Consider the following 27,284-nt stretch of genomic DNA (forward strand, 5'->3'; position numbering starts at 1 on the left):
TGTCGTATTCTAAATAGCAAAACTTTACACAAATATCCCCTAGGTACATTGCACCAACACCCCCTCACTTGTAAGTGTATAAAGAATACAGGGTGTTGGTGTGATCAGGCCTGAACTCAACAGGTGTTAATATCATTTACCTTAAATATTATGTACACTAATCACATGACAAGAATAATACTTTTTCCATATACTAATTGCTAGTTTGATCAGATCTGGTTGGAGCAAGAATTGTGGGTCCGAATAGTAAATTTGAGTATTCTAACCAAAGCCAAGTTTGATCGAATCTAAATCAATTGTATGGCAGGTGCAATATATTTAATCACCGTATGATTGGTATATATTTAAGAAAAAATGATCGATCACATAACTAATGTATGAATTTATTCTAATTGGTTTAATTCGACTAAATTTAATTTAAGGAAGAATTGTGTGCAAATAGATTATGACCATAACTAGATTGGATAAATGAGGTGAATGGTGGAATAAAATGAGCATGTAATTAAAAGCCAATTGACTTAATTCTATTGGCGGCTACAAATTAATATCAAATATATATATATATCTATATATATACAATATAAATAATCCTACCTGCTACTCATGATGATGTTAAGTTTGAATATTTATTATAGTAGGAGGAACAAAATAAGTTTGAATATTTATTAAGTAATTTAGAATTTAATTAATCACATGACAAACGTTGTAACTTGTCGTATGAGCATTGGGAAAGTTGAATTTTTCGTCCTACAGTTCCGCCTAATGCATTTTCAGTCCTATTGCTTACAAATATTTTGAACATGCTCTCAAAATTTGCAAAATAAAAATTTATTTTTCAATCTTCCAGCCAACTTCAATTGGAAAATGACGAAAAAAAACTACATGCAGGTCACGTGGCCGTTATCTTTTCAAAACGTAGGAAAACGGCCGCGTGACTTTTACATAATTTTTTCCCATTAATTTCTCACCAAAAATTGGTAGAAGGACTGAAAGTGAGAATGTTTTAGAGTTACGAAATTATTTTCAAAAATATTGAAAGCATGAGACTTAAAAAAGTACATAGGTCAACAAAAAATGTAATTTTTTAATAGTTATTTATACATACACACATACATATGGATATTCAATGTATATATATATCAATAAATTTCTAGAACATTGATGAAGACTATGAAAGCAAACCTACCATCCTCTTATCAATTAAAAGAAAAACTACCATATATTCTTACAAAGTCCTGACAACGTTGGTTCATAATTTGACTTGCTAACCCTCTGACCAAATCATTAGCGTGTAGATTAAGACAAAATTATAGTTATTATTAATTTCCAGAAGACCTTTTTTCCTTTTTGAAAAATATAAACAAAACATTCGTGGTGATTTATTTTTTCGATTGTGTGAGTGTCATATCAAATTATATTAAAATTTAATTTTTTTTGTGATCGATCACTATGTAAAATCCAACGTCAGTGTGTGCGTATGCATATATATATAAATATAATACACACACAAACACGTGTGGGTGTGTGTGAGATTACAAGTGTTTTTGGGCATTCTTTTTTTCTCTATATTATACTGTATGTTGTATGTATGTATATGGTAGCTGTATAATTTGTGTTGAAGGATCAAACATCCCGCCTAGGAAAACAAGCAGCTCAAATTGTGCTAAATCTAAGATATATGTATAATAATATTAGGGTAAATCATAGCCACTTTCATTCAGGTTCAGTATACTTATAAATACATTCTTATTATTTGAGAAATTATAAATACCATCTCTAATTTTAACGTCTGTCTAACAAGTCCATTCCGTTAGTCTCTGTTAGGTTTTCATCCAATTTTTATGGTCAACTGACGAATATGCTCTTTTACTTTATAACTTATGTATTTTTTAAAATTCTCTAAAATATGTTTAATTATGGACTAATATTTTCTATGCATTATTTATTTTATCCACCTGCAAATTTTTTTATATAAAATTCAACAAATGCAAAGTAATAATGTCCAACCCACCATTTGAGAATTACATAATTATTTTTCATTTAAGAACTTTTTATATATTTTTAGTACAATAAAAAAATATTAATAATTATACTGAATTTTAGAGAGAGAGAGAGAGAGTTATAATTTACACGTATCATAATCAATATATATTGTGTATATGGTTTTCCTTTTTTTATTTACTAAAAAGGGCCCAAATACTTTGTGAACCAGCTTTTAATTAGAAGGTGGTGATGAGGAGGAGGAAGCGCGGGCTAGTGTTTCTTCACGCACAACACACACTCAGAAAGAAAGTCAAGAAGGGCAGCCAAGTCATTTTCTATCCAACCAAATTTATATGACTACCAGACATTTTTTGCCTATTATTTTATTTCAATTTGTTTCTACCTCCCCCTACAACTTGTATAAAATGCGATCCGGACAATAACTCAATAGTTTGAACTCAAAATTTTTACAAGAGATTTTATATTTGAATTTGCATATATATGTTTAAAAAATAAAAATAAAAAGTTATATATTTGAATTCTACTACTGATTTAAGGGCAGTATTGGTAAATTGTCCTTTGTAAGTACTCGTATTTTAGAAATTTATATCTTTGAAATGTGTAATGTGGAAGTAATTTTCTGAAGGTTATATATTAAAACTTAATTCTCTGAATTTTCAAACAGTGGAAAGGTTTGGATTTTACTAGGATTGTTCCGACCCGGTCTCGTATGGACCAGAATCTTAAATTAAATGCATGAATTCATATTGAGCAACCTACAATTCTAATATTTTTGGTTCACATAAAATAATGGAATTAAAAAAATCTATAAATATTCGCCAACTCTATGTTCCAAGTACAACTTTTATAACTATAATATTTCTTGATCTCAAACATTTATCATTTACGACCTAATAAACACATCATAAGACTATAATAAGGACATTTTTAATGCAGTTTTGACGATTTTCTATTTTGTAAATCCTTTCATTCAATAAGAAATTAAGACATATTTGATCCCGTTGAAAACCACATTCCCTGTCCGTATAAAATTCAAGGCTCGGCCCAAAGTATCCCACTTTCTTTTTTTTTTTAAAAAAAAAAAGCTTAGTTTATATTGTGTATATATATTATTAAAATATTATGTTTTCAACTTTAGTCAACATATATAATTTCGTATATAATATGAATAGAAATAGGTAAAAATACAAAATAATATATATAGTGGAGGAGCATACACACCACATCTGATTTATTATTACATACTATATAAATGCAGAAAACCATACATCCTCAGTTAAGTCTTATAAAAGGACTTGCAAACCTTACATGTCTCCATGTCCGCTCCAACACAACACTTAGTCCTCATTCCAATCAACAACCCATCAATCTTTTCTTGTTTTCAGCTCATCCACCGTTCATCATAAGGACATCTTACATAATCAATGGCTGTCAACAAGAAGAGGAAGATGAAATGGCAGCACCGTTTTCGGAGCTGTTTCAAGCCCGACGCCCCGAACCCCGACCAGAAGAAGCCCGTCTTGAAGCAACCTTCGTTTCAGGGGATTTCGTTGTCGGATTTCAGCAGTTCCACGCTTTCGGAGGATCTGTCTATTTCCCTGGCCGGCTCCAATCTCCACGTCTTCACGCTTCAGGAGCTGAAGCTCATAACGCAGAACTTCTCGTCCACCAATTTTCTCGGTCAAGGCGGGTTCGGGCCTGTTCACAAGGGCTTCATTGATGATAAGATGAGGCCCGGCTTGAAGGCCCAGCCCGTGGCCGTCAAGCTCTTGGATTTGGATGGCGCGCAAGGCCATAGAGAATGGCTGGTATGCATGGAATTTTACAGTCTTTAATTTAATTTCTTCAAAATTACATTTTTGGTCCAGTACCTATAGGTTGATGGCATTTTTGGTTCTATAACTTACTCAATTTACGCATTTAATTCTTTTATTGACAAGTTAAATTCTGAACACCTGACATTTGGTCTTTTTTTGACAAATTTAGTCACGTGTTGATAATTTTGGTGAGAATGACCTACAATTACAGGAAAAAAAATATGATATATTCTGGATTAAATTAATATGTAAATAGAGTAAATTATAAGAATATAATTTGCCTTTAATTAATTATTATTTAAAAAAAAAGCAAATTTCTGTTGCATTATTATGATTTTATTATGCAAAACTTTTTTTTTTTTTTACATTTATTAATTTTTGTGGATTTGATCAACAGACTGAAGTGATATTTCTTGGTCAACTGAGACATAGAAATTTGGTGAAGTTGATTGGATACTGCTGTGAAGAAGAACACAGGCTTCTGGTATATGAATACATGCCCAGAGGCAGCCTGGAAAATCAACTCTTTAGAAGTAAGTTCAATACCTATCCATTACTTCTTTTTAAGTGAATCGATTACAGTTACATTATACATATATAGCTGCAATTTACTAGAGTTATATATATATATATATATATGCATGTCAACTGGATTAACTTGTTAAGAATTAGAGATTAATATTTTAATATGAAAAATAATTATAGAAAAAGGGCAGTTTGGTTGTGTGTTATTGTCAATGAATTTGTTAAACAAATTCACACTCAATATATATATATATATATATATATATATATATAACTGTCACTTTGAACAAGTTTTTCTTACTTTCTTGGCAGATGCCAACTGCCATGACTTTCGCAGTTTGTTGTGTAATAATACTTACTTTTTATTCCACATCTCCCAATAGCTCAATTGAAATAATTCTTTTTTTCGATTTTTTTTTTGAGATATACGCCGTAATTATATATAATTTTATCGCTATTTTAAGAAATTGAGCAATACATTAATTTTTAGATCAATATATTAATTTAACTAGAATCATGATCGTAGAGACATAGCTTAATTAACAAAATTGAGGCCCCATGACTCAGTTTGAGGTGATGGGTTCGAACCTACCAACGTATGAGATGTCTCTATTTTAATAGTAGATGTTGATTATGTATAATTATTTGATACTGAGAATTAGTATATGATTGTTATTAATAATTATTAGATATTGATAATATATATTGATGATGTAATTGTTAAGATATTAATATTTGATGTTGATAATTGCAATCAACTTTCCAAAAAAGAATAAAAAAAAAACTAAGAACTATGAAATATTACGTTAGAATAGACTCACATAAAAATGAGATAAACATATTCAAATCGATGACCTCGAATTAAGTTATAGGACCTCAACGTCCAAATAATTTCACATGAAATGAAAAATATGGCTTATTTGGTTTAATATTTGACTTTTTTCTATAATATTGTTTTATTACTTTATACGAGAGAATTAATTTAGAAATTTCATGCAATTATTTTAAATAATTTTTTTTTTTTGATAAATAGGGTTTTCTGTTTCACTTCCATGGTCAACGCGAATGAAGATTGCTTTGGGAGCTGCAAAAGGGCTTGCCTTTCTGCACGAAGCTGAAAAACCTGTCATATACCGAGATTTTAAAACTTCCAACATTTTGCTGGACTCCGTGAGTTCATTTCTATACCTAATATTATTAATTTGTGTCGTATGTTAAAAAAAGAAAAACTAACTTTTTCGCTACAACATAAACAAACACGTTTTAAAAATTACGATAAATTAATATTATTAACCACTGTCAAGCAAAATCGATTAGAAAATTTAATTTTTTAACATGATTTTTAGTTATGATCAAAACATTTGTCATAATTTTAGTCACCTCTAATATTTTGGTAGCTAATAGTTATTGTGGATCCGTAGTTTAGTTGCATATGGCATAATTTTTTTTTTAACCATAGTAATTAACTGTCATGAAAAATCATATTTCTTCGTGTTTATATATAGGGTGAATAACAATTTATCCCTCTATGATATTGAAAATGATCGCATTAGCCCCTATGAAAAAAACATAGCAATTTACCCCTTATACTTTTTGAAATAAAGAATTTATCTTCTTATACAGGTAGATAAATTGTTTCATTTTAAAAATCATAAGGGGATAAATTATTGTATTTTAAAAAATACAGAGAGGACGTAAATCGCTATTTATTTTTTTATAAGGGATTATTTATTCATTTACAATATTACAAGAAGGTTGCGGGCACCACTTATGTTTGCTACTCTTTTTGTCTTTCTTTTGTCAGGATTACACTGCCAAGCTCTCCGATTTTGGGCTTGCCAAGAACGGACCAGAAGGAGACAACACGCATGTTTCCACCCGCATCATGGGCACACACGGTTACGCTGCACCCGAATACATCATGACAGGTAATGAACTTTCTTGATCTGTTTTGAATATGATGTTGTTCGAACTCGACTAAACACATTATGCACAGGTCATTTGACAGCAGCGAGCGATGTGTACAGCTTTGGAGTAGTACTCTTGGAGCTTCTAGCAGGCCGAAAATCGGTAGACAAAAGCCGGCCTCACAGAGAACAGAACCTGGCAGAGTGGGCGAGGCCAATGCTGAAGAACCCCCGGAAGCTAAGCCGAGTAATGGATCCAAGACTGGAAGGGCAGTACTCCGAAATAGGGGCTCAGAAGGCGGCAGCAATAGCCCATCGATGCTTAAGCCATCGTCCCAAACTCAGACCGACGATGAGCCAAGTGATCAAAGTCTTGGAGCCCTTGAAGGATCTTGATGACATTCAAACAGGCACGTTTGTGCTTGCAGTTTCCCCAGACGGTGACTCCCACAAGGAACTGAAAGGCCATAGGAACAGGCCCAAGTGCTCTAGATCTTCACTTGTTTTCAATGAAACTGGTCTAGATTAAAACCTGGGAAAAGTTTGCATCCAATGCACCAAGGTTAATGAGTTACACAAGTGCAAGTATAAAAAAGTGTATATATATAAGTATTCGGACAGAATATTAGTGAAAGAACAAATACGCTAATTAGTGAGTGCATGTACTTTTTCTTTTTTTTTTTTTGGTTTTTTGATTCATGAACACTTGCTATTTCTTTATTTCCTAAACTGTAATTGGAATGAGATCACTGATTTTGGTCAAACTAAGTAAGCAATCAACTACTCCTCGAGTCAGTTTGTAGTATCATAATTCCTTTGACGATTCTTAATGTATATCTCCAACTCTATTTTTAATTACAAAACATGTATAAATTCGTTTTCTTTTAATAAATAAATCAATCAAATTTCGGGAGGCTTCATGAAGTGCTTCTTTCGGAGTTAAACTCCCATTTGTCCATATTTCGAGAAAAAGTATCTCTTGTTTTTCATTCCCATTCCCATAGGAATGTTTATTCGTTTCATTCTGACGTGGCTTTAACTCGACCCAAACTCAAGTATGTATGGGCTCATGGAATAACCCGATACAACTCTTACTACCTAAACCTTTCCTATGACGTTAAGTATTTATTTTGCAAGATTTTCCTATGGCGTTGAATGACTATAATCGGGGGTCTTTCTTGATGTGGTTCTTATTATTTCTATCTTATAGATCTTATACGAAAATAAATTTAAACGTACCAACACTTTACTGTAACATATCCAACTAATTTAAGTATTATTTACTCACCAAGATACTTCTTTTTCCATAGGCTACATTTCAATAAGCATTTTCTAAGTATAAATTGTACCTAGTTCCTCTAGAAGTGATTGTACTTTTCTTTGGTGGTTTTGACTTAGGAGCATTATCAATTAACCCACAATTTATTTATTTATTTATTTTATAATACATCCCCACCATAAAAATAAAAATAGAAATAATTACAAATGTGTACTTAGTATTAAGGAGAAAACCCTCCAAAGCACTCATGAATTTTTTTGTTTATAAAAAACGTATTAGCAATACTATATCCTAAATTTTATATGGTTTATGGGATTTGATTTTTGTAGTGTCTGTTCATCGTAAGAGACTTCTTCTGATGTCATGGAAATATTCTTTTATCATTATTTAAGTTTAGATAAGTGTATGATTCTTTATTTAAAATATTCTTCAATATTTTTTTAGATAAATTAATTAGTAATCTAATTTAAATTTTATTTTCAAATCAAATAGTTTTTATTTTGTCACTTAGAAGATTATTTTCTATTTTATAATTTAATTTAGATAAGGGTACCAATCATTATTTTTATCCAAAAAATTCACTTAGTTTTCTAGGTAAATTTAGTTATTAAAATAATTTAGATTTATTTTATTATTTAATTAGTTTGATTTAAAATTTAGATAATTTTATCATTTATTAATTTCTATGTAAAATTTACATATTATATATTTTTTATTTTAAAAATAAATATATATAATTTTACTAGGCCTTGACACATGGTACTGTAAATGAATCGGGCCGTGGCCCGTTTGGATTAGGCCCATTCTATGAAAGCCCAATAGCATAAATGCGTTTACGTGCGTAGTCTCTTATTTTCTCTGAGAAGTAGAGATTCTTTGCAGCTCTGTAGACGCAGACGTCACTCCAAACCGAAAGCAAAGAACAAGCGAAGCCGGTGCCCTAGTCAAGCGAAGATGGCGTCGCTCGACACCGACGTGAATATGGTTCCCGCCGGGGAGGGCTCTTCCGGGGCCGGACCTTCCAATCCGACGACGTCCGCCAAGAAAGCGAAGCGATTTGAGATCAAGAAGTGGAACGCCGTCGCTCTCTGGGCTTGGGGTATGCGATTAGTTCTAGTCCTTGGTCTACTTGGTTTTCTTTCATTTTACTTAGGTTCTTGAGTTCTGATGCTGAGATTGCGCGGGAGCTAACCCTAATTCTTGATGCAGATATTGTGGTGGACAATTGTGCTATTTGCAGGAATCATATTATGGATCTCTGTGAGTCCTAAATTCTTCTTTGTTTTTTTCAGTTGAGTTGGTTTATTTTATTGGTCTAATATTTTGGGATGTTGTAATTAGGTATTGAGTGTCAGGCTAATCAAGCCAGTGCCACGAGCGAAGAATGCACGGTTGCGTGGGGTATGTTGCACGGCTATGCCCCAATTGTCTTTTATTATGCTCCGTGGTGCTTTTGCGACAATGTTGTTTGGGTATTGATGTGATCGAATTTTTTGGTGACAAAATAGGATAATTACTCTTAGAGATAACACATATAGTTTGACTTCAATTTGGATTAGTATTGTTGCCCATTTGGGGTGTTCCCTTTCTATCCCTGATGTTTATTTGATTCTCCACATGTCATATTTTGGATTTATCTCTAATCAGCAAGCAAAAAGATTTTAAGGATGCCTTTCAGCTGGACTTGTGTCATAAGACATATTCTTGATTAGTATTTTTGTGCAGTCGAAGCAATTTAGTCTATAAATTTGCGTGCTGGATTTGATTGCATCGTCTAGTGTTAAATAAGCGATAGGACAAAGATAATGCTAAGTTTGCATTATGCAGAACACTGGTTGTCAATTTTGTTTGTTTAATTATCTAATGGTTGCTTATTGTGTTCCTCTTTTTACAAGTAAACAGATGTTTATTGGGTTTGATCGCTTTCTATGTGTTTTCTTGGTGATTCCCTTCAGTAGTATTCATACTTGTCTAAAAGTGATGCAACATTTTTGCTTGAATGCTATTCTGCATGTCAAATAGATAGATGCCCAAGTAACCTCCTTGCCATTTCTATCTATATCAATTTAGGTCTTGTTCCTTTTGTTGGATAATTTGTCTTTGGGGTGAAATATTGGTGGGGGAATATTATTCTGCAGAAAGGATGTCCTTCCAATCAACTGAACATTTTCTTGCCAAAATTTTGCCGAGGCTTCAAGAGATCTTCTACCTTGATAAATTTTAAAATTTTCCATTAATAGAACTATTTGTACCGCATAGCCTCTTTGTTCAGGCATGTTATCTTAAAAGCTAAGCAAAACAATCTTGTGGTTTTCTCAATTGTTTCATCATTAAATTGAATTTTAATGTCACATCTGAGGCAGCAGGTGCGAAGGGTTTCTATTAACTCAAGATGTGAACTCAATTAAACTCTTTTTTTCACTACTTGCATTCCAAAATGTGAGCTGCATTGCTACCGTTCAGCAGCCATTCTGAGATTGCTGTTGTAAGTTTTATTATATTCACTCGAAGGATTTTATCAAGATGAAAATTAGTAGCATATGAGATTTTGCAGCATCAAAGTCAACTAACTTCACACTTGTCTGAAAAGTTAAAGAGTTGGCTGATAGCACCTGCACATGTCCTCTGCCGCCTGCTGTAGGCCTAAGCTCAGTAGACCTGCTATTTTATTCCTTCCCTTGGTTGGAATAGGCGGGTCATTTAGCTCAGTTAGTCACATATATCAGTTGTCATGATGTGCAGGGAATATCTCTCGTAATTTCCGAGTAATATTACTGATAGTGGGACATAATAAACTTGATGTAATTAAAAATGAAAATTTCCGGGAACGAACTAAGGTTGTAATAAGGCCCTCCTAAAAGTAACACTTGTAGCAAATATTCTGAGTTTTGTTCATTGACCGCCATAGCCCTTACCAGTTCTGTTTATTTTCTTGAATGTTACCCTCTCAAAATGGTTATGCCAAGCATACTAGCTAACATGTAGTCTTTCCGTACGTAAGAATTCTGGTGAGCAATCATTGGCAGCTGAAATATGTAATAGTGTTGGTTAGATAATATAGTGAAGAATATGCCCAGAACCCAAAACTGAAAATCTGCTGATGGCCATATCTTATATTGCACTATCCTTATGAATATTTTATTGACAGTTGTTATCCTGTCTCCCTTTGTTCAAGAAACTAGCTACATTCTACATTTAGGTCTGATTGAAGTTTCATCTGGTCTGAGCCTTTCTGTTGTAGTACTGTGTTTGAGTACCAGGTTTCTTAATGATGTTATTCATGAATGGAAGTGGCATGAAGTATCATTTGAAAATGAACTCTTGTTTTTAAAGTAGTAGTCTTGCATCGATCCCACCTCTCCCAGGACAATGAACCGGTTAATAAAACAATAGAAAAAGCAGTTGCTACACCTAATATTACAGACATGTTTTCTTATTGGTGTCACATTGTGTCTTCTGTGTGAAGATTTTTGGTTAAATTTCAAGCAGCACCTCCGTGCCATGCCTAAAAACTACTTTAGAGAACTTCCTCAGTTGTATTATAACTTGGACTAATTTCACAAGAAAAGTAGTAGGAGTTTAGTGTAAGAGATAGCAAACAGGCAGTGTTCTATACAATATTGGAATTTTGTATTTACGTTGAGATGAAGCATTAGAAAGTTCTGGTCTTTAAACTAGAGTTTTAAGCAGTGCCTTCATTATATGCCATTTATTTCATCACTTAGTCTGTGAATCACAGTTATAAACCTGCTTGATGCCAATGTGTTAGTTGCTTTTAATTTCTCCTGCTGATCGTGATGATTTTTTTATTCTCTTATTCTTTTTTAAAATTGCTATAGGTGTTTGCAACCATGCCTTCCACTTCCACTGCATTAGCAGATGGCTCAAGACCCGTCAAGTCTGCCCTCTGGGTAAGTGCTCTGCAAATTTGACTATGTCACTGTGAATTACATCATTACATGGAAGTGTTAATATCTAATCATTAACCAAATTCTACAGATAACAGCGAGTGGGAGTTTCAGAAGTATGGTCACTAGGGCCCTGCTGGTATTGTCCTGAGGTATATTCTTATTCTGCATCAGAAGATTGGAATCAACCTGGGATTTTCAGAAGTATGATCACTAGTCGCAGTTGAACAGATCGGAACTGCTTCAATGCTTCGCTGCAATCATTTAGTTTTCGTTGTAGCAAATTTAGGAAACCTAGATTTGTTGGAGGGTGTTATATGTATATTTTAAGATTTGAGATCGTTGTGCATGATTGTGATATCTATGCTTGTCGTTAATGATGTTTCGGTTACTCCAGCTAAAGCGAAAACGGTGTGATTATCCTATCAAGACCTGGGTTAAACTTGCTGCTCCCGTGATTCTTGCCCACCTCTCAGAATGTTTGCTTTCATAACATTGGGTGTTTATATTGGGACTACGTCTCCACTTCATCTACTTAGTAATCTTTACTAGTTTCAGCTTAAACGATCTTGCTATATATATATCTCAACAGCCATGTTGATATTTGTTTGGACATAATGTTGTATCTTTACCAATTGGGCCGACGACCCCAAGATGGCTTGATATGAAATAATACAGAGGCTGGACAAAGAATCTAGTTCAAAAATTGTCCTTTATTATAATAGAATAAAATAACTGTTTTCTCCTTAAAAATATCATTTACTGCCACCACATGTGATAGTTATTAGTGCGGACGATAATTACTTTTTCTGAAATTTGATATAATTATAAATATTTTTTTGTTGTTTGAAAAATTACAATATATTTTTATTTTAATTTTCGTTTGACAATGAGCTTATTTTGTTAGGTTTTTTATCTGATTTTTGTGGTGAGCTGATTAAAATGCTCTTTTGAATTATAAATTATAATTTTATATATATCTTATGATTTTTTAAAGTATTTTTATGATCTAATACTTTTTTGTAGATTATATATTTATCCACAATTATTTTTCTTTTTACATTTTTTGAATATATTTTTTTTATTTTTTAGAAAAATTCTACAAGGATAAATTGCAATTTTCACTTCAGCTTTTAGGGGCTACATAATTATTTTTTTATTTAAAGAGAATATTTGTAAATTTTTCAAATAACGAGGGTATTCATAATTATGTTAAATCTCATAAAGATATTTGTAATCTACCCTGAATATTTTTTCTCTTTTTTATTGTACAACTGGTGGGGTTTCTTTTTTCTTCTTTTTCAAAAAAGGGTGATGTGTTAATTACATAATAGGATAGGTTTGACACAAGTATCAATCCCTAGAATGTAGGGGCATAAATGGGTAAGGTAATGCCTTAAAAAAATGTATAAATTAGATTTTGGTTGGGTTTTCGCCCATAAAATTATGGGTTTATGTACCTAATTTAGACCTTTTTCTTTAATTCAATTAAATTATTATTTATCAATCTATTTAAATTTAAGTGATCAAATTTAAAAAATTAAAAAATTATTTATTGTGTAATTCTTTAATCATATATACTTTTGATTAATAAATAATTGAGTAATTAGTTATTTGAACATATTAATTATGCTATGTATACTTTTTGACATCTTAATAGACAATAACATTTGGTTGAAGTGATAAAATTGAAAATTAATGTGTTATAATAATAAACTCGATTGCTATTAATATTTAGATTTACTATTTTTATATACATTATTTTTTAAATGATGCATACTTTAAAGATTCGTGAAAGCATTATTTGTGAATGGAGTCTCACTGATTATGATCTTATTGATAAATTATGAATAAAAATAAAAATTAAATATACATTGATAAATCTAATGTATATAAACAACATAATAAATTATTGCTAAGTTTAATTTTTTTAATTATTATTTTATTTTGAGATCCAAATATAAATAATTATTCTATTTGATTTTACTTTGATGATTTTGGTCTAAGAAAATTTGTATTGAATGTGTATCTAATATACTTTATCATTTTTGTTTTAATTTAAAATTTATTTAGTTTTTTTTTTTTAAATTACCTTATCTTAAATAAAAACATCAAATATTATCCACAACATTAAGCAACCCATGTAAAACAAATTGATGATGATTCTAACATTTTTACACACATTATATGTGTAAATTTAATTTCACTTTATTTTAATTATAAAATATTTTAAAATTCTAAAATTAATATAAATTAAATAAAAACCAACAGAATAATCTTCTTTTTGAAACAGATGTCAAGAATAAAAGTGAGCATTTTTATTTTTTTTTAACTGACAAAAAGATACTTATAATTAGGGATAACTGCACACATCTCTTTTCAAATTTGGTGTAATTATACGTAAATTTTTTATAATTTAGTAGAAAATTACATCTAACACCCTTGAGGTTTGCTTCCGTCTAACAAATAAGTCCACTCGTTATTCTAAATTTACTGATATTAACAAAAAAATGAATGAAGATTGATATTAGCCTCGATTAACTTATTGTTGATTAATTATAGGTCAATTAATTTTTTTCGAACTAAACTATTCTTATAACGGTGAAAATATGTCTCTTCACATGTTAATGCGTGAAGACGTATGAGGGTAATTTGGTCATAAAAAGATTTATTTAACCTGCAATAAGTTAGTAATATGTCAATCGGAAGTATATATATATATATTGTTAATATAATCAAATTCAATAAATTTTAACTAATAGAGATATTTATTTATTAGACGATAGCAAAATTTATAAATGTTAAAATTTAATTTTTTAAATTATAAAAAAATTTACGTATAATTATATCAAATTTTTTAAAGGGAAAAGCGTAATTGTATGTTAGATGGGCTTTCTTTTCAATTTAGCGTTTTAATTATAGTGGGGAGATTTCTGAGTTGGTTGAAATGAAGAAAGCTGTTGAGTGCAATAGAGATTTGAAGTAGTTTTAAGTATATTATTATACATATATATATGTTTAAAGCAATTACAGAACATGAGTCAAAATGTACCTACTGACAACCTTTGTTGTAAAGAGTGGTAGATAGGTGTCTCCCACTCTCATTTTCCTGTTTTTCATTAATTAATTTTGCATCTACATTCCATGACTGCATATAAATGGCATTCTTTATGATTTGATCGAGTCGAGTTTAGTTGGCGAAATTTAAATTTATTAATCATAAAATCACAGATATTTTTTTATTATTTAAAAAATTATAATCCCTAATTTTTATGGTGAACTGATTAAAATGTCCTTTTGAATTATAAATTATAATGATATATATATTATAATTATTTAAAATATTTTACGAACTAATATTTCTTCTAGATGATTTATTTCAGACACCCTAAAAGGTTTTTATACTTTTTTTAATACTCTTTTTATTTTCCAGAAAAAAGTTCAATAAGGGTGAAACGATAATGTCTATTTCACCGTTTAGGGACTACATAATTATTTTTCGTATGAGGGGAATATTTATAATTTTTTAAAAAATTAGAGGATATTCGTAATTATGTCAAATTATAATCGGGTTTTTACATTTTGGCATCTATTTTTTTTTTTTGTGTTAACAAGCATTTCAATTTTATAAAATTTTGCATTTTTTCATTTATAACTATTTTTTAATCTTTTTTAAAAAAAAAAATCACATGCAGTGCACATGTGATATTTAAGGGCTATATGATGTAATATTTTTCACATGTGCACAACATGTGATGTTTTTTTGTTAGAAAAATCAACAAAAAAGAATAGTTACATATGCCTAAGTGCAAATTTTGTTAATTATGATCAAAAGTTGACAAAAAAAAAAATCAATAATAAAATATAAAACGGACGTAATTGGGATGACAAATGTAATTTACCCTAATATAAAATAGACTTTGTGACGTAAAATCTAGGATAAAACACACTCTATCCCTCTGAATTATACTTGATGTAATATTTATTTCATTGAATTAACAAATATAACACTTACCCCCTTGATTGGACAAAAATGCCCCTAATGCCTTGAACCATTATATTATTTCGAATATACTTTGGTATTTTGTAATTGAAATCATCACCAAATTATTTTTTAATTAATTTTTTTAGTAAATTAAGAATTTAAATTAAAAGTGGGGTATCATGCATATTTTTAAAATAAAATTGACAAATATATATGCTTAACCAAATGAAAAAATATATTTTATCATATTTCTTAAAAAAAATATGTTTAAAAATTGATATGTAATTACTCATTTTTATCTAAAAGAATAAATAGTTAATAATTTAATTTTATTAAGTTTTTGTTACCAAATTAATAACTTAATTTTATTATCAAATTAATAAAATCTTTTCAAGAAATATTTTTGTATATTTGTTATACTTATTCATTACTTGACTTTGAATTTTGCAAGAAAAAGGAAAATCATAAATTTAACTCACTAATCATATTTTACTTTATTATAAATAAAAGATTTTTTTAATTAATTTTTTTAATTAAACTTATAATACAAAGTTGCTAAAAAATGAAATTCTTTGAACTAAATATATATAATATAAGGATTATATTGTCTAAAAAAATTAATTGTAGAGAATAAGTGTCACGTTTATTAGTTTAAGAGATAGGTATTATTTAAATTATTTTAATATTATTAAAAAATATAATTATAAAAGAGCAATTATTTTAATAATATAAAAAAATAAAATTACACAAATAGTGTTGTTCTAAAACTTTTCAAGATATAGGCAGCACCGCGATTACTGCCATTTTTATTTTAAAAAAAAATTAACAGCACCGCAATTTCAAACCACGGTGCTTTTTTTTTTTAAAAAAAAGACAAATTTAGTGCCACCACAATATCAATTCGCGGTGCCATTTTCTATAAAAAAAGAAAAAAAACCATATTTATATAATAAGAAGGGAAATGACTAATTAAAATATTTACGAGCCAATTTATTTGTAACTTATATTTTCGAAGAAATAAACTTAAAACTGACAGCAATTATATCACGTGACTTAATTGAAGTGACGATATCGCAACAAAAAATTATTATTATTATTATAATATATTTTATAGGAAAAAATAATTTTAATTTAATATAAAACACAGACGGTATTTGTGTAATTTGATCTAACTTAAAAAAATATTAATATAGTTTATCCATATTATTAACCATCTAAATTAGTTTCTAAATTAATAAATCTTGTGTATTATTAATTTGAAGAGAAATAGGCAAAATGCTTAGAGACAAAAACATTAATTTTTTTTTTATAGAAAAAGCACCATAAATTGATATGGCGGTGTCCCTGAATTTTTCTTTTTCTTTAAATATGAAAAGACACCGTAATTCAAAATTAGGGTGCCTAATTTTTTTAAATAAAAATAATGACACCGCGATTTTATATCTTTAAAAGTTTCAAAACATTACTCGATTTTTGATATTATTAAAATAATTTGTCCTAAAATAATATATATAACATAAAAATATCAAGTCTTGTAACTTGCCCCCTAAAATCTAATCCAAACAAACCGACTCTGAGTTGGGAGTGGCATTCTCGTGAAAAAACGAAACCTTAAGCCTTGTAATTATCCCCTCCACGTTTATAACCCCGACAACCGCCTCCCTTTACCTTCTACTCTCTTTTGACAGTCTCACCCGACTGTCTCCACTCTCCAATACACCCACACACACACACACATTAATCTCCATTCTCATCTTCATATCTGTAACAATGGCGTTCAGGGCTGTCATCTGGTTCCTCGCCGTTTCCTTTGTTATTCCCTCATGTTTGCATCTGACCTGTGCCAAGAAAACTTACATCGTGCACATGAAGCATCACCAGAAGCCCGCATCCTATGCTACCCACAGCGATTGGTACACTGACCACTTACAGTCGCTCACTTCCGGCGCCGGGGACTCCCTTCTTTACACCTACGACGTGGCCTACCATGGCTACGCCGCCGCCCTCATCCCGGAGGAAGTCGAGTCCCTTCGTCAATCGGAGTCGGTGGTTGGAGTGTATGAGGACACAATCTACAGTCTCCATACCACCCGCACTCCGGAGTTTTTGGGACTTGACAGTGGGCTCGGTCCGTGGGCGGGGCACAGCCTGCAGGAACTCAATCAGGCCTCTCAAGACGTGATAATTGGCGTTTTGGACACCGGGGTCTGGCCCGAATCTAAGTCCTTCATCGATGCTGACATGCCTGATGTGCCGGCGCGGTGGCGGGGCGAGTGTGAAGCCGCCCATGATTTTAATCCCAAAATCCACTGCAACAAGAAGTTAATAGGTGCCCGATTCTTCTCCAGAGGGTATAGCGTGGCATCTGGGGAGAAGGAGGCACATTCCCCCCGCGACACAGATGGCCATGGAACCCATACGGCGAGCACCGCCGCCGGCTCCCAAGTGGTGAACGCCAGCCTCTTAGGCTACGCCAGAGGAACTGCCCGTGGAATGGCAACTCACGCCCGATTGGCAACTTACAGAGTTTGCTGGAAAACTGGTTGTCTTGGGTCCGACATACTTGCTGCAATGGAGCGTGCGATTCTGGATGGAGTTGACGTTCTGTCAATGTCTTTAGGCGGTGGATCTGCTCCTTATTTCCGTGATACCATCGCGATTGGAGCTTTTGCAGCAATGGAGAAAGGTATTTTAGTTTCATGTTCGGCAGGAAATAGTGGGCCTACTAAAGAATCACTCGCAAATGTTGCGCCATGGATTATGACTGTTGGTGCTGGCACAATAGACAGGGATTTCCCTGCTTTCGCCATTTTAGGCAACGGCAAGAAATACACTGGAGTTTCACTGTATAGTGGAAAAGGCATTGGGAGGAGGATGGTGGAATTAGTGTACAACAAAGGTAGCAATAGTTCTAGCAATATGTGCTTAGCCGGGTCTCTGGATCCCGCCACCGTGCGTGGAAAGGTGGTGGTATGTGATAGAGGGATTAGTCCGAGGGTTGAGAAAGGTGCGGTGGTGAGGGAGGCGGGCGGTGTTGGGATGATTCTGGCCAATACGGCGGCCAGCGGGGAGGAGCTGGTAGCTGACAGCCACCTCTTGCCGGCTGTGGCGGTGGGGAGGAAAGCGGGTGATATGATAAGGCAGTACGTGAAGACGGCTAAGAACCCGACGGTTATGATGGGCTTTGCTGGGACGGTGGTGAATGTAAAGCCGTCGCCGGTCGTGGCGGCGTTCAGCTCAAGGGGGCCCAATATGGTGACGCCGCAGATTCTGAAGCCGGACGTAATCGGGCCGGGCGTGAATATCTTGGCCGCATGGTCACGGGCTCTGGGGCCCAGTGGTCTTGATAAGGACACCAGGAAGACTCAGTTCAACATCATGTCTGGTGAGAGTGAATACATAACGGCTATAATCTCAGTTATTATTTTCATTTCTGTCGTTGTTCGATAATCATTTAGTGTTTGCTGAATCAAAATTATGTTAATTCATCGAAATCATCCTAATCATAGGAGCTCCGTGTCATTCGGGTTGCCAAAGGATGAACTGCAATATCAAGAACTGAAAATTGTCAAAAATGGTGATAAGGATGATCTGTTTACTTTATTAAAAAGATAAAAGTTGGATCTCAGATACCATTGCATATGTGTGTGCAATTATTTTTCTAACATGAGGAGCCTTTTTGAACTACTTTATGGAGTTGGGCGTGCTTGAAAAAGATTGTGAGTCCTTTGTTTATTGACTTCTATGGTGTCCGTTTTCTTGTGCGGTGGCACTAGTTCTCTTGTGCATTGCATTTTTTATTTTATTTAATATATTAAACATCATAGTTTGAATAAAATCTTTCTAAATAAAATATATCATGTAAACTCATCGAAGATACAATAGGATTTGGTATAGAATATCCAATTTGAAATCCTTGTTTCTTTCTCTCATCAGTTTGGTTTGCAATTGGTTAATGGCCTTGGATGTCGAATCATGTAGGTTAACTGTATGATGAAATTTGCAGGTACATCGATGTCTTGCCCTCACATAAGCGGTTTAGCAGCTCTGCTGAAAGCAGCCCATCCGAATTGGAGCCCAAGCGCCATTAAATCAGCATTGATGACCACGGCATACACACTAGACAACGCCAACTCCCCGCTCCGTGATGCTGCCGATTACTCACTCTCTACTCCGTGGGCTCATGGAGCCGGCCATGTCAATCCCCACAAGGCCCTATCTCCGGGGCTTGTGTATGACGCCACACCAGAAGATTATGTTGCTTTCCTTTGCTCGTTGCGATATACTGTTGAGATGATACAGGCTATTGCTAAACGCCCAAATATCACTTGTGCTCGAAAGTTCCGTGACCCTGGCCAGCTCAACTATCCTTCCTTCTCCGTGCTGTTCGGCAAGTCTAGAATCGTAAAGTACTCCCGAGAATTAACCAACGTGGGAGCTGCAGGGTCTGTTTACCTTGTCTCCGTTGAGGCACCCCCAACTGTGGCTGTGAGCGTGAAGCCCTCAAAACTCGTGTTCAAGAACGTAGGAGATAAGCAACGGTATACAGTTACGTTCACGTCCAAGAAGAGTGTTAATCCAGTGTCTCATGCATTTGGTTCAATTACTTGGAAGAATGCACAAGATCAAGTGAAGAGCCCGGTTGCCTTCTCATGGACGCAGCTGTGAGATGTTGACATTATGGGCTCCAGTCACTACAGGAAATCTCGGACAAGGGGGTTTGGAACAACTAATTATGGGAAAGTAGAGGATACTATGTTCCTCAAAAGTCGGTTTTCGCGCGTTAGTGAACTGTAATGTAATTGAACTGGGCTTGACGCACCTTCTTGTTTTTAATGGGATTTTAAACCGGCCGAATACAAAGCCTTATTCATGCAGTTTATAAACTGATAGACCATACATGATTTTATGCGCGCGTTGTTATATCATAATTAACTTATCAAGACTGGCAAGCGCAACACCTCAAAAAGGAGATCCATAAAGGGAAAAGCAGTAGAACAGCACACATAGTTATATTAATTGAGGTTGTGCTAATAACAGAAGTAGCAAGGGTAGCAACAGCTTTTGTGACAACATGAACATATATTTAACTTGGGACATTTAGGATTACATGTACACTTCATGCAAGAGCAGGTAGGGCAGGATGGACATTTTGGTATGCTGCAGCAGCAGCAGCAGTCCAGGCTACATTTGCACTTGTTAAAGCATTGGCTATTCCAGCAGGAGAAACAATGGCACTTGGGCATTCGGCACTTCACACAGGGGTTGCAGCAACAGTTGCATTCCATGCAGTCGCAGCAGCAGCTTGGAATCTGGAAATGAGGCAAGCAACTACAACAGCAGATCCACGATACGTTGAAACAGGATACTCCACTGCCCAAAAAGGTAATTCGTGTTATAAACAGAAGTATCTGCTCTGGAATAGAGCCGAGTAAGTTTAACACATAACCTAAAGAAGGTTTTAAGTTAGTTTCGGTTTTCGTCTTGTGTTTCACTTCACTGCGTTACATGTATAAAATCCATGTCACTTTTCTATTTATGGGAAAAAGGTCCTTCCCCAGGTTCTTCTACGTTCTTCAGCTAAACTGCAGTGAATTTCTCATCCTTGTTCGAACAGAGGGACTAGATTAAGTTTTAATCAGTTTTGGAGGAGAAACTATGTATCTTTTTCCCCTTTAAGGAGTAGAATTCAGCTCTAAAAGTACTGCATCTCATCTTAGATCTTCTTATGTGAACTTTAAATATGGAGTTGAGAGCTTGGTACCAGAGCCATTTCCAGAAGCGACGTGATCTGCGGATCTTCTTGGTTCTGCTTTCAAGATTTAAAAGGCAAGATAAGAAGAATGATAACATAGTATTATTACACATCGACATGCAAGAAGAATCAAATCAAGTTTTTGGTTCTTACGTAGGTATGAGAGGATCTGCATTTCCTATTACGAAATCTGCAACCCTGCCAATTCCGAATACTCATTACTGCTAACTGGTGATAAGATGGTAGCATGATCGACATAATTTGAGGAATGCAAAACCACGTGTGAGGCGGTTGGATATGTTCTTGAAAATGGTTACTTAAAATTCAAAGCAAATGCAATGCCAGTAAGTAACGTACTCTTTGCAGGATCTTGAAGCTGGTTGAAGGCCCTCAATAGATTTCAGTTCTTCCTGTCCACAACGAATTTCCAATGAAATCTATTATTGAAAATTAAACTTTTCCGGCAGTAAAGTCATGGTCATGAACAGAGGAATGAACTCGGTTGTTAACATATGAATGCTTCACATGATACAGAAACATTGAAGTTTAAAACTCCATTTCCTAATGTATCTGCAACAATCTGAATACAACACCTTAGAAGCCAACAGGACAGTAAATCACCACAAAGTTTCAACAAGATCCAAAGGTTCTCCAGAAAACTGCCAAGTACCAGAATATCTGAAGTTCATCAGACAGCTTTGCCCTTCACAAACTACTCCAGCAAACAAAGGTCAAGGGGTGAAACTGATGAGATGCATCTGTAAGAAGACCAAGTGCTCGAGCGATTTTTTCTCACAACTCTAACAAGAATCTGAATCCAGGCAAGTCCCGAGTCGGGAGTCATCGAACTTCTAGTTAGCAAGTTAATACAAGATTTTGTGGTCTTTAAAGAGGAAATTGCTCATGTGGTCCAAAGTAAACATTCAAACTCAGGTTGCTTAATTACAACAAAAAATCTACATAGAGCTCGAGGTGCCGCCAGTTCGGCACGACACACCTTACAAAAGGATCAGGGAATTTGTATTTCCACAAATAAAAAACACAGGGAGACATCACATGCTATAAAAATGGTCTCGTAGTTCAAGCCTCTCTTCCCCACCTACCTTCCCAAGGATTGAAATAAGCTAACTCATCATCAATCAGCAGCCATAACACAAAAAAGCAAGAATATTCAAGAAACATAAAAAACAGCCCGTTTGGATTTGATTGCTGGGACTATTTCTCAAGAACTGTTGAATTTGCTACAAGTTGGCAATGAACACTAATTTAACAAAGATTTTGTGAAATCTAACTCCAATGTCCTCCAAACAAACAGACCCGCTGCAGGATTCAATCTTGAGCTAAAATAAGTTCAATGTGAGGCGGAAGGAAACCAGAGAAAGTGTACTTTAAACTCAGCCAAAAAAAAAAAAAAACAACTGAAACAGAGCAATTTGTACAGTGAAACTTGACATCCTTTAAACTCACCTCTAGAAAACCAATTTCCCTCTCCAGCATCTGAACTTTGGCCAACTCCCTCCGCTTCCCGTACAAATCCGGATACTGGGGTGGCGACTTCGGCCGCGGTGGCGGCAGTGACGGCACGGACCCATTGCCCCTTAAGCCAGCCATTTCTCCAAGATTCCTTTTCACCCCCTACCCTCCGCTTATGTAATCATACAATAAGCACTGGAAAACTAACAGAAGTAAGGATAACCAAATTGGGCAATGCTGATTTTCAGTATAGTGAAACAAACACACATAAACCCTGCAGACTAAGAGAGAGAGAGAGAAATTGCTGTTAGGTATGGGAATGGGAAAACGAAAAGTTACAAGAAAGAAAAGAAGACAGAGGAAATAATTACTGAGTTCTCTGACTCTTGGGATAATTACAGGGGTCCAGGCCCCAAAAGTTCTGTCAAACAACAACTACAGCCAGAGAGAGAGAGAGAGAGCCATTAACAGAACAAAGCAAGCAAGCAAGCAAGCGTTACTATTTGCTAATTGTAAATACAGATACACATACATGCACGAGCAGCATACCATGTATAGAACAAAGCAAATAAATGCCTGCGTAGCTGAATAAATGATTCATTTACTTCATCCCACACTTGTCTGCAGATGCATTCATTTCATGAGGAACACAAAAAACAAATCAATAAAAGAAAGAAATTAATCACAGCCCACAATTATATTTTAATTCTTGATCTTGTTTTTACTGGTGGAATTGGGAGAGAGTAAAAAGTGGGCTATAATGGGAGGAAAAAGACGGGCTTTTGAGCAATGATGGCGATGCTAATAGTGAAAAAGGCTGCCAAGAGAGGACATATGTGAGTGAGTGGGTAGAAACAAATGCTGCTACTACTACTATTACTATACTACTACTACTACTACTACAAAGTTGAGGGGGGTGGGGTGGAGTGGGGGGTAGGGGCGTTAAAGTAAGAGCTCTGTCACTTCCCTTTCCACGCAGTTGAGTGTGTTTGTGTGTGTAGATTGTTGTTGTGTTTCAATGGTGTTGCAGAGATTTACAGAGGGTGGCAGTGTGGGGTGGGTGCCTAAAGCACGACGCCGTACCGCAGAGCACACGTGACTGCTTTGTAGGATGCAAGAAGGCAAGAATGAGAGAGAGAGAGAGATAGTTTTGAAAGAGAAGAAGAGCCAAAGTTGAATTTGATTGTGCCGTTAACTGTACTTTCATCTCCTCGTTTTTACAGTATTGGGTAAAAAATTAAAAAGATAAAAAGGAGTTGATAGATTTGCTTTCGTCACCGTACATCTTCTTCTTCCCATTCCCAATCCCCCCCCCCCCTGAAAAACAAAGCTCCTTCTTGGGGAGGATCAAATCAGAATCTCTGTTGCTGTTGCTGTTAGTCTTACCACTTACCACTATATGTTTTTGCAATTCAAATTGTCGCGTTTACTTTGAGTTTACAAGTTTGGATCAAATTTTTAATGCCTTCTAATAGTTCGTTTACATCACATTATGGAGTCAGCATTCTTACCAATTTACTGGGAGGGAGGGAGGTTTGAGTTATTAGCTCACTTGCACAATTCATTACCACAAATATAATATTTAATCATCATGGTTAATAATAAATAATTATTAATTATGAATAATCAATAGTTAATACCTGTGATTTTTATTAAGGTAGCTAAAATATTTGGCATGATTAAAAACCATGGCTCTTATTTATAGTAAATAATTTTTCTTGATGGAAAAATCTAATGTTTTTGTATTGATTTTATTTAACCGTAATAAATAATAGTTATTTACTACAACTTTTAGTCATAGCCATTAATATTGTAGCAAATTGTAATTTTATTCTATTAATCAATCCTAGAAAGTAAATGATTTATAATTAATTACGGGCTTTTTTTTTAAAACTTACATTTAATCAAATCCTATCACTCATTTAGCCAAATACTCAGAATAAACGGAACATTTATGAAAGAATGAAATAAAAAAAGAAGGGATAGTTACATTTACATCCCTCACCTATGGTTTACTTACACAAATTATCCCTGCATTTTAAAAAATTATACATACACTCATCAGAAACGTTACCATCATTTATAAAAAACCCCAGTGTCTTTTAGAAAATTACATGTATACTCCCCAAAAAACGTCAACATCATTATACAAACTCCCCATATCTTTCATGCAAAAAAAATGTATAAATAAATCATAAATTAAGTATCTAAGTGCAATTATTCCTATAAAAGATACAAGGACTAATATGTAATAGTTAAGATGAACTTTGACAAATGTATTAATGATGACTTCTTCAAATGGTTCATTGTTTGTATGTAAGATGTGGAAGAAGCATCCCATGGTCACTTTAGTTATGACATTTCATTGTCATATCTATAAACAACAAAAACAATGTATCCGATTATTGTTGCATTTTAAATCTTGGGTAAAAAATTGTCATTAATAATTTTTGCTCAATTTTAAAGATCTTATAACAATTTGCTCAAACTGTTAGTCCCCATTAGATTTTCATCTATTTTTTATGGTAAACTGATCAAAATGCCCTCATAAACTATGAATTAATAATTTTATTTTTTAAAAAAATGATGATTATTTCTTTCGACTTTCATCAAGTTTTGTAATACTTTTAATGCTTTATTTAATTTACAGAGTGAAAATAATAATAGCTATAAGAAAAAGGAAATAAGCGGTTTGATGAAGGCAATTGTAATGCAATTCTATTTTATTTTTTTCTATTGAATCGATCTGTCAACTGGAGCTTGCTTGAAGTCATCTCGACGTGCAAGAAGGGTGAACTTCGACAAATACAAAAAAAGGATTGAAATAGATAAATTAAAAAGATGCATGACTAATATGATATTTTAAAAAGTTAAAAAACAAAAAATTTGAAAAAAATGAGCTAATAGGAATAATAACCTCAATTTTAAAAAGTCACATGAGATGTATGTGTATTTTTTGGTGAGAAGGGCGAACTCTAGTGGAAAAAAAATTGACTAAAAATGTGAAAAATATAATAATGCAGGACAAAAATACTATCCTAGAAAGTTAAAGAACGAAAATGCTAATAACCTAAATGACGGGATCGAAATGCATTTAAGCTTTAAAAATATGCTTATAAACATTTAAACATTTAGTTGTTTTGATAATAACATTATTTTTCTCTTTTAAAAAAAATCATAAAGTGTAATTTTTAAATATATATATTTCTAACAAATTTGCAATTATTGATTAATTGTTTTAGGGAATTTAATAGCTCCAACTTTTTTTTTTTAAACATTGCGTTAATTCAATCAATATATCAATATACTAAAACCAATAAATAATAAATTACAGTAACTCTCGATTCAACTAACATCGTTACATCAATATAATTATAAATAATTTATATAAAGTAAAAGAAATATGCATAAATTTATTAATATTCAAGTTTATAATTTCAAATTTATTCTGAATTACTATACCAAACCGCTTAGACAAGATTGGTTTAATAATTCCAAGTTAATGAGTTGAAACTCTGAATTTTGATGAACTCAGCCGACAGTACCCCACACCTATTGAAATTGATGGGAGTGCTGAATTTTAAGCCATGGGCGATGACGTGTATGTAGGGATATGGTACATCATCGCAAAAATTGGCAATAAGTCCTGTTATTATTATGTCCCACTTTCACCAATAATTCAATTATTAAATATTATATTATATAAAATAAAAATAAAAATAAAAGAAAATGAAACTAATAAATGTTTTATGAGTATACTTCCAACTCTTGAAATAAATAATAGGGATATAAACAAGTCGGGATTTAAAATGAATTTGTGAAAATACAAATACAACCCATCAAAAAATGTTTGGATTTAGGACTCGACACGATTGAATTCAAACTTAGGATCCCCCGATTGAATTCAAACTTAGTATCCCCATATCGGACTCGATAGGCCCAGTTTAAATTTATTTTAATTTATTTATTGTCATGGTAAGTAGTATTTGTGTTTATATAATCAAATAGATAAAATATAAGTTTAAAAACAAAAATCAATATATGATCGAAAGCGGATCATGCGGTTAATATGAGTGAAAATAAAGGATAAATAGGTGATCAAATGGTATCGTACACCATTCGAGATAAATAAGTAATTATATTAATTCAAATATTTAAAGGTTTTGGTGTTTTGAAGTTTGGTGTTGTGGTGTTACAAACTTCTAGTTATGAGTGAGTAGTGACTTTTCTTTTTATATTAACTAGCCGTTATGACACGCTCATTTCGGTGTGCATATATAAACAGTTATATATGCTTTAAAATGCATTATAAATAAGATATATGAACAACACATCATATTTAAAAAAAAATATGAACAAATATAATAAAATTAATTTAGGGATATCATCAATACAAAAATAATTTGGTGTAAGTAAAATTTCATATTAGTATAGATAAATAGTATCTCTCATATAGATGAGAAGAAGAAGTTGAGTATGGATGTCAAAAATACGAAAGGATATTTTTTATAATTTAAAAAATTAATATCACGGTGTAAGTAACTGCTATTTGTGAGTGAAAATAATATGTTTTTTATATATTGTATAGATATAGTGTAGATAAACATAAAAGTATTTCTCTAGAGAATTCA

At 33.0% G+C, this 27,284-nt stretch overlaps 4 protein-coding genes across 9 annotated transcripts; 3 read left to right on the forward strand and 1 right to left on the reverse strand.

Moving 5' to 3' along the window:
• The first annotated feature begins 3,271 nt into the window (after positions 1-3,271).
• On the forward strand, positions 3,272-7,017 carry RIPK (Protein kinase superfamily protein). The gene is made up of 5 exons (XM_011079905.3): positions 3,272-3,812; positions 4,219-4,354; positions 5,380-5,516; positions 6,151-6,274; positions 6,343-7,017. The coding sequence occupies exons 1-5, from the start codon at positions 3,429-3,431 to the stop codon at positions 6,780-6,782; spliced, it is 1,221 nt and encodes a 406-aa protein (XP_011078207.1). The 5' UTR covers positions 3,272-3,428; the 3' UTR covers positions 6,783-7,017.
• Positions 7,018-8,378: 1,361 nt separating this feature from the next.
• On the forward strand, positions 8,379-11,724 carry LOC105161929 (RING-box protein 1a). The gene is made up of 5 exons (XM_011079791.3): positions 8,379-8,631; positions 8,742-8,792; positions 8,874-8,933; positions 11,372-11,443; positions 11,532-11,724. Exons 1-5 carry the CDS (start codon positions 8,487-8,489, stop codon positions 11,567-11,569), a joined length of 366 nt encoding a protein of 121 aa, XP_011078093.1. The 5' UTR covers positions 8,379-8,486; the 3' UTR covers positions 11,570-11,724.
• Positions 11,725-17,077: 5,353 nt separating this feature from the next.
• Positions 17,078-20,311, forward strand: LOC105161931 (Subtilase family protein). Its single transcript, XM_011079797.3, has 2 exons — positions 17,078-18,810; positions 19,432-20,311. Exons 1-2 carry the CDS (start codon positions 17,196-17,198, stop codon positions 20,091-20,093), a joined length of 2,277 nt encoding a protein of 758 aa, XP_011078099.1. The 5' UTR covers positions 17,078-17,195; the 3' UTR covers positions 20,094-20,311.
• Positions 20,312-20,403: 92 nt separating this feature from the next.
• Positions 20,404-23,788, reverse strand: AGG3 (guanine nucleotide-binding protein subunit gamma). Of its 6 annotated transcripts, none has more exons than XM_088880525.1 (6): positions 23,692-23,788; positions 22,648-22,848; positions 21,538-21,590; positions 21,334-21,378; positions 21,190-21,237; positions 20,404-20,798 (listed from the first exon to the last, which is right to left on the reverse strand). In XM_088880525.1, the coding sequence occupies exons 2-6, from the start codon at positions 22,789-22,791 to the stop codon at positions 20,456-20,458; spliced, it is 633 nt and encodes a 210-aa protein (XP_088736651.1). In that variant the 5' UTR covers positions 22,792-22,848; positions 23,692-23,788; the 3' UTR covers positions 20,404-20,455. The 6 variants fall into 6 exon arrangements, with proteins under 6 accessions (XP_088736651.1, XP_088736650.1, XP_088736648.1 ...); XM_088880524.1 differs by lacking the exon at positions 23,692-23,788 and adding an exon at positions 23,203-23,685; XM_088880522.1 differs by lacking the exon at positions 23,692-23,788 and adding an exon at positions 23,203-23,685 and having other exon boundaries at positions 22,648-22,934.
• Positions 23,789-27,284: the final 3,496 nt, after the last annotated feature.

The sequence above is a fragment of the Sesamum indicum genome, linkage group LG5, assembly GCF_026168435.1.
Source record: "Sesamum indicum cultivar Baizhima isolate 11 linkage group LG5, ASM2616843v1, whole genome shotgun sequence".
NCBI lineage: Eukaryota > Viridiplantae > Streptophyta > Magnoliopsida > Lamiales > Pedaliaceae > Sesamum > Sesamum indicum.